Genomic DNA, 12,378 nt, shown 5'->3' on the forward strand with positions numbered 1-12,378 from the left:
TATTTATGTGTTGTATTTTCTGATCTGATTGTATGGCATGTACAACAAAGCCTTTCACTGTACCTCAGTGCACGTGACAATGGTAAACATGAACCCACAACTGTGCAGTGAAGATCAAGGGCCCATTGTCCCACGAATGCCTCCCTCCAGCACTGTCTAACCAGAATATTTTTGCGTATATTTTGGTAGATAGATATAGTGGTAGTTTTAACCTCTCCATGGCAATATTGTGCCTGCCACAGGAATCCTCTACTGAATGGATTATGTTGTTGTTTATGGGGTCTGGCTGTGTACAAATTGGCTGCTACATTTCCCTATGTAAAACAGCAGAGATGAAAAGAGGAAACGCATCTGGAAACTCCTTCCATTATATCAAATGTTTCAGAATGGAATCGGCCAGCAGGGTGGTGCAGCTGGTAGTGCTGCCATCTCCCAGCCCCAGTCACCTAGGCTTTCACCCTGACCTTGGGAACTGTCCATGTGGAGTTTGCACGTTTGTTCTGTAACCAGGTGTGTTATTCTCTGAGTGCTCCACTTTCCTCCAACATCCTAAGGTTGTGCAAGATGGTAAGTTAACTGTGTACATAGAATGTAGTACAGGCAGCATCTCTGGAGAAAAATAGGCTACGTTTCGAGTCAAAACCCTTCTTCCGATGTTGCGGCAGTGGTAAAGCTACCGACTTACAGGGCCAGGGACCCTGGTTGAATCCTGACTACGAGTGCTAGTCTGTACGGAGTTTGTACGTTCTCCGCGTGTCCTGCATGGGCTATCTCTGAAATATTCAGTTTCTTCCCTCCATCCAAAGATGTAGAGGTTTGTAGTTATTTGGCTTGGTATTAATGTTTTAAAATATTGTCCCTAGTGTGTGTGGGATAGTATGTGCGGGGATCGCTGGTTGGTGCGGACTCGGTGGGCCGAAGGGCCTGTTTCCGTGCTGTATCTTGAAACTAAACTCAACCAAAGGGCCTTGACATGAAACATCGCCTATTCCTTCTCTCCAGAGTTACTCCAGCATTTTGTGTCGATCTTTGATGTAAACCAGCATCTGCAGTTCCTTCCGACACATAGAATAGTACAGCACAGGAATGGGCCAAACATGATGCTAAGTTAGACTATAGTGATGAGAGTTGATGAGAATAGATAGCAGGGAGTATGTGAGGGAATGGGACTGATGGGACAATGGCCAATGTGGCTCTTTGAACCTGTTCCATCAGTCAATAAATTAGTCATGTTTCTCAGTGCATCAAGTTCATTGTGTAACCATCTTTCCTGGACACTGCACACGGACACAATAACAAAGAAGGCCCACCAGCGGCTCTTTTTCCTGTGAAGACTGAGGAAGTTTGGCATGAACGCCAGCATCCTCACAAACTTCTACAGATGCACCATCGAGAGCCTGCTGACGGGCTGCATTACAGTCTGGTACGGGAACTGTTCTGCCCACAGCCACAAATCACTACAGAGGGTGGTGAAGACGGCACAGCACATCACTGGCAACTGCCTCCCGGCCATTCGGGACATTTTCTACCGGCGGTGCCTGCGGAAGGCACGCAGCATCATCAAGGACCACAGCCACCCAGCACGCAGGCTGTTACCGTCAGGCAGACGATACAGGAGTATGGCTGCACGTACCACCAGACTTAAGAACAGTTTCTACCATCAGGCCATCAGGCTTCTGAACTCATAAACACATTTCGCATCATATATGTTGATTATTTTAATATTGTCTTTTTAGCTATTTGTAATATTGTCTTTTTACATTACTAATGTCATTTTTATCTTATTTATCCTTGGAATATTATTGCTGAGGTGACCCGTTGTCTTGTCAAATACATTTCATTGTACCGTTGACACTGTGCCAACCCACAAATGACAAATAAAATGTATTATTATTTATTATTATTATTCTGTAGGTTGCCTTCAAAGTCTTCATCATTGTCATTGGTGAAACAATTACTAACAGGCTGGCACCTGTACTTTGCCTTGGCTACAGTGCATGTCCAATGTCTTACCTCGTGAAAGTACTTAAAAAAGGTTTTACCACGGTGGTGCAGCGGTAGAGTTGCTGCCTTACAGCGAATGCAGCGCCGGAGACCCGGGTTCCATCCCGACTACGGGTGCTGTCTGTGCGGAGTTTGTACGTTCTCCCCGTGACCTGCGTGGGTTTTCTCCGAGATCTTCGGTTTCCTCCCACACTCCAAAGACGTGCAGGTATGTAGGTTAATTGGCTTGATAAATGTAAAAATAGTCCCTAGTGTGTAGGATAGTGTTAATGTGCGGGGATCGCAGGTTGGCTCAGACCCGGTGGGCCGAAGGGCCTGTTTCCGCGCTTTATCTCTAAACTAAACTAAACCTTCTCCCCAAAATCCATAAACAGAACTGCCCTGGAATACCTATTGTTTCTGCTCTTCAACTACTTCTGTGTTTCAGGTCCCCACCCCCTCATCTTTACTAAAGGAAGAAGGGTCTTAACCCGAAACATCTCCCATTCCTTCTTCCCAAAGAAGCTACCTGACCTGCTGAGTTACTCCAGCATTTTGTGTCTATCTTCGATGTAAACCAGCATCTGCGGTTATTTCCTACATACTTAAAAACTGAGCTGTGTACGTTGGTTCAGAGAGCAAAGAGTCTCGCCTCTGGGTTAAGATGTCGATTCCTAGAGACGTACATGTAATCCAGGACGGCATTTCAATGCAGCGCTGAGGAACACTCTGTGCCAGTGGTACTATTTTACATGAGATATTAACTGGAGGCAAATCATTTCCCACAGCTCGGAATAGCAGAAGCAGACCTTCACATTAACTCCCCCTCCCACTCCCACACTGACCTTTCTGTCCTGGGCCTCCTCCACTGTCAGAGTGAGGCCCAGCGCAAATTGGAGAACAGCACCTCATATTTCGCTTGGGCAGCTTACACCCCAGCGGTATGAACATAGACTTCTCTAACTTCAAGTAACGACTGTTTTCCCTCTCTCTCCATCCCTCCCCCTTCCCATCTCTCCCACCAGTCTGGCTGTCACCCTGATTACATTACATCTCCAATTGCTTTATTGTCACCTTCAATGATCTATTCTACATTTTCCTTGAGCTTTATCTCTTTTGAACTCTTACACTTGCTTATCTCTGTGACTCCCTCTCCCCTGACTCAGTCTGAAGGGTCTCGACCGAAAACGTCACCCATTCCTTCTCCCCAGAGATGCTGCCTGTCTCGCTGAGTTATTCCAGCATTTTGTGTCTATCTTTGGAGTTTGTTTTCGGCCGTGCCTGCCCTTTAGAACCAACTGAACAGAATTAGCTAAAAAAGGAACTGCAAATGCTGCTTTACAAACAAGACACAAAAGTGCTGGAGTAACTCAGCCGGTCAGAACATGGATAGGTGACGGAAGATAAGTACAAAATGCTGGAGTAACTCAGGACCTGAAACAGATCGGGCCCGAAACGTCCATTGTCCATTTTCTCCAGAAATGCTGCATGACCCTGCTGAGTTACTCCAGCACTTTGTGTCTTTCTTTGGTATCAACCAGCATCTGCAGTTTCTTTTAATTACATATAGATAGATAGGTGACGTTTTGGGTCTGAATCCTTCTTCAGACGGATGTCAGGATTGGCACTTCAGTGCGGGGGAGAGAACTGTTTAAAGAGGGTTGGGGAAAGTGTGAAAATATTGTATTAAGATAATAAAATAAATGAGACAAGCATTGACACAACAAGCCAAGGCCTGGCAGCATTTATTCTGTAACGATAAACTTCAATAATATAATATGTCCAACGACAAGAACAGGAACATCAATGGAATGCAGGGTTTCCCTTAAATACAACAGTGCTTTGGTTAACATTTAAGATTAAGATACTTTTAAGTAATGTTGTGGCATAGGTGAGTTGGTTCTTGCTAGTTGTGTCAGGCTATTGAAGATCTGACTAACGTTGGCACTTCGCTGCTTCACTTGTCCGCTTGGCTTTGGTTTGGAGGTACCTGTTCTTTCCTTCTTCAAACCTGTTCTTCTCATCTTCTGTTTCAACCTGTTAATTATTAAAAAAATAATTGTCACATTCATTGCTTCTGCATTCTGGTCAGTTGAGGTGGGGGCTGGGGGAGTGGGTAGTTCAGGATCATTGTTTGACCTGGGATGGTAAAAGCTGCTTTAATAAGATTGGGGAGATAGCATGAGTTATTTTCCATTGACATGCAGCCTTGTTTCTCCACAAGTAAAGAATGTGAGGCTGTGCATTGTTAGCGTCCTTTAGCATTGACGATGAGCTTAAGAGCACAATATGTTTCCTACAGCTGCCCTGGGAGAGAAAACAATGTCAATTAACAACATCGTACGGCATCGCTGGCTGTTCTGACAAATCACTTGATTCACAACGAGCAATGCCACAGGAGATGTGGGAACAACTCAGTGGGTCAGGCATCATCATGTCTGGTAAGAGGGACAGGTGATGTTTCGGGTCTGCCCTGGTTATGCCTTGCCTGAGGAGACACTTCAATTCGGCCACACAGGAGCAGCGGGTAGAGCTGCTGCCTCACAGCACCAAAGCCCAGGGTTCGATCCTGACCTCGGGTGCTGACTGTATGGTTTGCACGTTCTCCCTCTGACCGCGTGGGTTCTCTCCAGGTGCTCCGGTTTCCTCCGACATCCCAAAGAGGTGCGAGTTTGTAGGTTTATCTGCCTCTGTAAATTGCCCTGAGTGTGTAGGTGAACAAGAAAGTGGGATAACATAGACCTCCTGTGAGTGATGGTGTGAGTGATGGTGTGAGTGATGGTGTGCGTGATGGTGTGAGTGATGGTGTGAGTGATGGTGTGAGTGATGATGTGCGTGATGGTGTGAGTGATGGTGTGAGTGATGGTGTGCGTGATGATGTGCGTGAACGTGTGAGTGATGGTGTGAGTGATGGTGTGCGTGATGGTGTGAGTGATGGTGTGAGTGATGGTGTGAGTGATGGTGTGCGTGAACGTGTGAGTGATGGTGTGCGTGAACGTGTGAGTGATGGTGTGCGTGATGGTGTGAGTGATGGTGTGCGTGAACGTGTGAGTGATGGTGTGCGTGATGGTGTGAGTGATGGTGTGCGTGAACGTGTGAGTGATGGTGTGCGTGATGGTGTGAGTGATGGTGTGAGTGATGGTGTGCGTGAACGTGTGCGCTGAAGGGCCTGTTTCCGTGCTGTATCTCTAAACTACATTTTGTGAATGTTTTTGTGTGCATGCCTGCTCTATTGCACACAGCAACTTTAGCCTTGCACACAATGAAATCTACCTCCAGGTACCTTGAATAAAACAGGCCTTTAATGATACAAAACAATTTCTGTGCCTCTGTGAATGAGACCATGGGAGATCCATTAGCTTGTTAAAACCTTTGATTGGACAGCAGACATGAAGTTTCACTGCATGGGGGTGCCCCTGGCAACATGGAGATTTAGAGCAATCCAAAGGTTTTGTCAAATTAAATAATGCTGCACTGAGCCTTTATCTTTAAAATAGATTTAATTGTGACAATTAATTTGTGGGCAAATAGAAAGTCTTAAGTAAATAAGTAAGTTGATTAAATTGATTCTAATGGATGCTGAGTCATTAAGTTTATTCAAGGATAAGGTAGATCGGGAATCTGATTTTGTTGGGACTGGATAAGAAAATTAGTTTGGGCTAATGGTTAATTGAATGGCTGAGCAGGTTTGAGAGGCATGTATTCAGAATTAGTCTGAAGAAGGGTCTCAGCCCGAAATGTTGCCCATCCATTCCTTCCACAGATGATGCCTGACCTGCCGAGTTACTCCAGCACTGTTTTGACTCAAGATCCCAGCATCTGCAGTTTCTTGAGTCTCCATATCCCAGCTCCCGTTTGTGAGGCCACTGAAAGTAGCAGGTTAATAAATCCATAATGAAAGCAAACAGAACCTTTGCTTTGTTTCTTAAGCGTTGTAATTGGAAAGCATAAAATGTATATTAAATTTGACTTAAAAACTTGTTCATAGTTCCAGTCGTCATAATCAAGGGCTGGTGCCACCTGAGTCATTCCTGCTCCCCGCTCCCATCCAGCAGTAGGTACAGAAGCTTGAAAGCGCGCACCACCAGACTCAGGAACAGCTCCTTCCCCTCTGTGATCAGGCTTCTGAGCAGTCCTTCCACAAGCCAGGGTACTGTCCGATTCACCTCCGCCCCATTGCGGACATTGGACTGTCTGTGGAACTGGTGCGCTACAATGATGAGAACTACATTTGCACTCTATACAGTATCTTCCCCTTTTTCTAACTAATGTACCTGTTTGACTTGATTGTATCTATGCATAGTATATATGACCTGTTTGGATGGCATGCAAAACAAACTTTTCACTGTGTCTCGGCACAACGTGACAACAATAAACCTAAACCTTCAAGAAGAAGCTGTGGAGAAGATGTGTAAAAGATCTACAAGGGTGACACCAGAGCTGAGAGATTATGCTTGTTAGGAAGGGCGGAACTGGCTGGATGTGTAGCAAAGAACTGCAGTTGCTGGTTTAAATCGAAGGTAGACACAAAATGCTGGAGTCACAGTGGGTCAGGCAGCATCTTGGTAGAGAAGGAATGGGTGACGTTTCGGGTTGAGACCCTTCTTCAGACTGATGTCAGGGGATTTTTAGATTTAGAGATACAGCGCAGAAACAGGCCCTTCGGCCCACCGGGTCCGCGCCGCCTAGCGAACCCCGCAAATTAACACTATCCTACACCCACTAGGGACAATTTTTACATTTGCCCAGCCAATTAACCTACAAACCTGCATGTCTTTGGAGTGTGGGAGGAAACCGAAGATCTCAGAGAAAACCCACGCAGGTCACGGGGAGAATGTACAAACTCCGTACAGTACAGCACCCGTAGTCAGGATCGAACCTGAGTCTCCGGCGCTGCATTCGCTGTAAGGCAGCAACTCTGCCGCTGCGCCACCGTGCCGCCCGGTGGAGGGGAGGGGGTGGGACTTTGTCCCGGGAAGGGGACGGGAAAGGGGAGGAGAATGTGGGGCGCTGTAGACCTTTGGAGGGGCAATAACTCCACGATTCTATAAGGTCACTTTGCTACCTTCTGCATGCTCCCAACTAATTGGAAGAAGGCACATATTAATGACCACAATGACAAACATCACTTAAAGCCTAATTGTTAACTGCAGCAATGGAAATAAATAGCAAAGCATATCTTAACAATGCAATTGAATGTGTTGGTGAGCACTCCAATTTACTGATCTGAATCTCACTGGAAAATAGAGCAGATCCCCCCCCTGTGCGATTCTCTCAATGCCAGCTGAAGTATGCTACACTTGACACATTTTTGGCAGCATAATAGAATGAATTTCAAGTGTCATTTCACAAACATTATTCAACCATGTATTTGTCACTGAATATAATGCAGGTGTAGTTGGGGACAAGGTCAAGAGGCTCTTAGCCACACAATTACTCTGTCAATTGGGGCACCGAGAGAAAGCACCATTAAACATGATGAGTGATAACCACTGGGTCATGAGTTAAACTACCAAGCCCAGCACATATTTAGTGCTTCAATGTCAAGCACAGCAAAGGATCTCCTCAGCAGTTTTGAGCTGGGAATTATGGAGGAAGTAGTGAAATCTCTGACATTCACTCAGCCATTTTGTACTTCTCGCTGCACCCTACAACTATCCCAGCCTATTCATTGAACCTTCCATTATAAACCCACAGAGTCCCCTTGCTTCCCCCTGGTCATTGTCCACCAAGGCTCCCATCATCTCTCCAATGGTTCCATCCTTCTCTCTCTCACTCATTTCCCTTCTCGGCACATTCATTGGGCCTAATCACAGCACACCTTCTCAAAGCATCACTCACTGCTGCCCCTGTAATCTGCTTCCTTCATTGCTTCACTACCAGCACTCCTGTTTACCCCAATGTGCACTCTGCATATATTTGTTTGTCATTAAATATCAGCCTTAACAAAGAATTGCTTCTATTATTTCCCCCTCCCCTTTCATCTAACCACTGTCCCCACCAATTACCACTGCACCCAGCTCTAGGCTCCCCCTTGCCTAACTCTCAACCCAATTTATTTCCTCATGTCTCATTGTCCCATCCAAGCACATCAAGCCCACCTCCCACTTCCTCCAGCTAATGTACTGTTGACCAACTTCCCTCAAATAGTAACAGCTCCCTTTCTTACTTTCAAATCTATTATTATCTCTACCTCCAGTGCTTTTTTGTAGACAAAAATGTCTTGGTATGCATATTATTTAGTTTAGTTTAGAGATACAGTATGGAAACAGGCCCTTCGGCCCACCAAGTCCATACCAACTATTGATCACACTAGTTCTATGTTATCCCATTTTTGAATCCACTTTCTACACACTGGAGGCAATTTCCAGAGGCCGATTAACTAACAAATCTGCACGTCTTTGAGATGTGGGAGAAAACTGGAGCCCCTGGAAGAAACCACTTGGTCACAGGGAGAACGTGCAAACTCCACACAGACAACACCCATGGTCAGGATTGAAGCCGGGTCTCTGGCACTGTGCCACTGTGCCGCTATTGTCTATGGCAGGTCATTGTCCTATAATGGCATTTTTCATGGTGCTCTCTCCTCTCATCTTCTTCTGCAGCCTTTGACATGGTTTGTCCACACTGTCCTTCACTCTCCCATTACTGCTATAATAACAATAACAATCCTACGATCTCGCACTCTATTTAAAACCTTTCAAAGAACATCAAACATAAAACCGTACAGCGCAGGAGCACGATGTGTGCCAAACATGATGCCAAGACCAACTCGTATCCACCTGCACATGATCAACATCCCTCCAATCCATTCACATCCATGTGCCTATCCAAAAGTCTTAAATCTACTGTGGTAATTGCCTCCACCACCACTCCTGGCAGCATGTTCTGGGAACTCACCACCCTCTGTGTAAAAAAAACATGCTCTGCACATTAAACTTTGCCCCTCTCACCTTAAAGCTGTGCCCTCTTGTGTTTGATATTCCCATCCTGGGAAAAGGGTTCTGACTGTCTAGTATTACCCAGAACTTCCATTCCATTAGCTTACAATCTATCTGATTACATTCCTGAGAACTACCTTGTGAGCATGGTTTGTTGCTAAAGATGCTATATTTTTCTCCATAGTTTCAATCTTGTGCTTCTCTTTTGAGTCTACATCCTACACAAGTCAAGAGTCAAAAATGTTTTATTGTCATATGTCCCGAAACAGAAAAATGAAATTCTTAACTGCAGCAGCACAACAGATATGTAAACAGAGCACTCTGTAAACACCATAACTAGAGGTTACAGTATTTAATAGCCTGATGGTTGTAGGGAAGAAGCTTGCTCATGAACCTGGATGTTAGAGTTTTCAATTCCTGTACCTTCTTCCCGACGGCAGGAATGAATTGAGAGTGTGACCATGATGGTGTGGGTCTCTAATGATGCTGGCTACCTTTTTGAGGTAGACACTCCTGTACATCCCTTCGATGGTAGGGAGGTCAGAGGTGCAATCTTCTTTGTTCCTGGGCGTTTGAGTTGCTGAACCAGGCCGCGATGCAACCAGTCAATATGCTCACTACTGTCCAGCTAATGAATGAATGAATATAACTTTATGTATAAGAAAATAACTGCAGATGCTGGTACAAATCGAAGGTATTTATTCACAAAATGCTGGAGTAACTCAGCAGGTCAGGCAGCATCTCAGGAGAGAAGGAATGAGCGACGTTTCGGGTCGAAACCCTTCTTCAGACCGTCTCGACCCGAAACGTCGCCCATTCCTTCTCTCCTGAGATGCTGCCTGACCTGCTGAGTTAATCCAGCATTTTGTGAATATAACTTTATTGTCATTCAAAACTATACAGACGAGTATATTTGTACGAAATTCCGTTGCAACTGGCTCACAATGTAACACCAAATAATAAAAATTGATTAAAAAAAATAATAAAAATAAGTAACTCGCACATAAAATAATGGCGGTGGATCATTGTGAATTCAAGAGTCTGATGGCTCGGGGGAAGAAGCTATTGCAGAACCTGGCTGTTCTGCTCCGTGTGCTGCAGTACCTTTGACCAGAGAGTAGCACAGGGTGATCAGTCCATGATGGAGATGGGTGGGGTCTTTAATGATGTTGTTGGCCTTGGATACGCAGCGTTTATGTGCAATGTCCTGGATGGAAGGAAGTGAAGTCTCGATGATTTTCTCAGCCGTCCTCACCACTCTCTGCACGGACTTCCAGTCTGAGGCTTTGCAGACCCGAGACCAGGCAGAGACAGAGTACAGAGTCTGTAGTCGTTCAAGAGAGTATTCATTGACATATCGAATCTCCTCAAACTTCTAATGAAGTAGAGGTGTTGATGGGCTTTCTGTATGACTGCATCAATGTGCTGGGTGCAGGACAGATCTTCAGAGATATATTAACGCCCAGGAATTTGACGTTCTTGATTCTCTTCACCACTGTACCATCGATGAAGACAGGTTTGTGGATCCTCGACCTTCCTCTTCCAACGTCCACAATCAGTTCCTTGCTATCACTGACGTTGAGAGCAAGCTTGTTGTTTTGGCACCATTTGATCAGTCGACCAAATACTCTCCCTCCTACACACTGACTCATCGTCATCTGCAATACGTCCAACAATGGCGGTGTTGTCGGCGAATTGGAAGATGGAGTTGGAACAGTGTTCAGCTACACAGTTGTGAGCATAGCTTGAGTAGAGCAGGGGGCTGAGCACACAGCCTTGAGGTGCTCCTGTATCGATGGTTATCGAGGATCAAGTGTTGCGGCCAATATGTACAGACTGTGGTCTGTTGATGAGGAAGTCAAGGATTCATTTGCAGAGTGATGCACAGAGACTCACTCATTTTCAGAGTGATGCACAGAAACCAAGTTCCGTGTGCTTGGTAACCAGCTTGGAAGGAATGATAGTGTTGAACATTGAGCTGTAGTCTATGAACAACAGCGTGGCATATGTGTTTTTATTGTCCAAGTGATCCAGTGCTAAGTGAAGAGCCAGTGAGATCACACTCACCGTTGACCTGGTGTGGCAGTAGGCAAATACGTTTTACATCCATTTATTCCAGTTCACCCAAGTTTAAGCTCTCTGGATAATTGCAAGACTGTTTTGGGTAATTTCTTGTAAGTTTCATTTGCATTTTCATTTGCCGGCACACATTGAGCCCTGATGTGTTTACAGCATTGGAGAAGCTCGGAAACAAAAGCATATCATTCCAAGTATGCCGTGGTATGGGAAAGACACACACACGCACACGGACACACACACATGCACACGGACACACACACATGCACGCGCACACACACACACGTGCGCACACGCACACACGCACGCAGACACACACCTTCAGGAAGAATACTGACACTGCACTGCACAGGTATTGTGAATGATATTCAGTTCCAGTTAAAAAATGATCAATAACCGATTCTGTAATTATAAAGGATGGGGCCTTCTACACATTTATTGACCAGAATTCTATGGGACAGAACTCTGAAGGAAAACAAAGTGAATCACGTCTCCATTGAGTAATATTTTATGGAATCACAGCTCAGCTAGAGAACAATCAGAATGTTATTTTTGACTGGTGCATACTCACTAATCTTGTAATCTTGTTTCTGTTTATGCTCTTTTCAAATACTTACCTAAATTCCTTTTAAACTGTTATGGGACATTTCTTCAGAGCTACCTGTTGCAAAGCACTCTGTGTGCAGAGTAATGCTTCGAATTTTCACCTTTGTTGTTCAGGTAATAAACACATTTTCCTTTATCTCCAAACCTTTACTAAAAGCCTCCATATGATTTCCACTCTCTCAACCCAGTTAATCTTCCTTTCTTCTGCAGAATAATGTCTCAATAGTGTCAATAATTAACAGTGCTTTTTATTGTCACATATGTTCATTGTTAACACAGATAAATTATTTTCCTTCCACACCGTCGAGTAGATTATCACCATACCCCCGATCCCCAATTAGCAAATGCACTGGAATAATGTACATAGCTGATCTCCCGGTTGCTAAACACTTTAACTCCCCCTCCCATTCCCACACTGACCTTTCTGTCCTTGGCCTCCTCCATTGTCAGAGTGAGGCCCAGCACAAATTAGAGGAACAGCACCTCATATTTTGCTTGGGCAGCTTACACCCCACCTGTATGAACATTGACTTCTCTAACTTCAAGTTACCCTTGTTTCCCCTCTCCACCTTCCCAGTTCTCCGGCCAGTCCAACTGATTACATCTTATCTCTGTTTGCTTTGTTGACACCTTCCACAGCTAACAATAATCTATTCTACATTTTCCTTGATCTCTACCCCCTTTGATGTCTCGATCTCACACCTTACACTTCCTTATCTCTGTATCTCCCCCTCCCCTGACTCTCAGTCTGAAGGGTCTCGACCCAAAACAT

The 12,378-nt window shown here is 45.0% G+C and overlaps 1 protein-coding gene across 8 annotated transcripts in view; it reads right to left on the reverse strand.

The window, feature by feature from the left end:
• Positions 1 to 3,698: 3,698 nt before the first annotated feature.
• Positions 3,699 to 12,378, reverse strand: part of acot7 (acyl-CoA thioesterase 7) — a 288,577-nt gene continuing 279,897 nt past the window's right edge. For all 8 annotated transcript variants that reach the window (XM_078425338.1, XM_078425332.1, XM_078425337.1 and 5 more), the window contains one exon: positions 3,699 to 4,020. In XM_078425338.1, coding sequence (XP_078281464.1) covers positions 3,919 to 4,020 — 102 coding nt within the window. In that variant the 3' untranslated portion in view covers positions 3,699 to 3,918. The remainder of the gene's footprint in view (positions 4,021 to 12,378) is intronic.

Source organism: Rhinoraja longicauda, chromosome 30 (assembly GCF_053455715.1).
Source record: "Rhinoraja longicauda isolate Sanriku21f chromosome 30, sRhiLon1.1, whole genome shotgun sequence".
In the NCBI taxonomy this organism is placed as follows: Eukaryota; Metazoa; Chordata; class Chondrichthyes; order Rajiformes; family Arhynchobatidae; genus Rhinoraja; species Rhinoraja longicauda.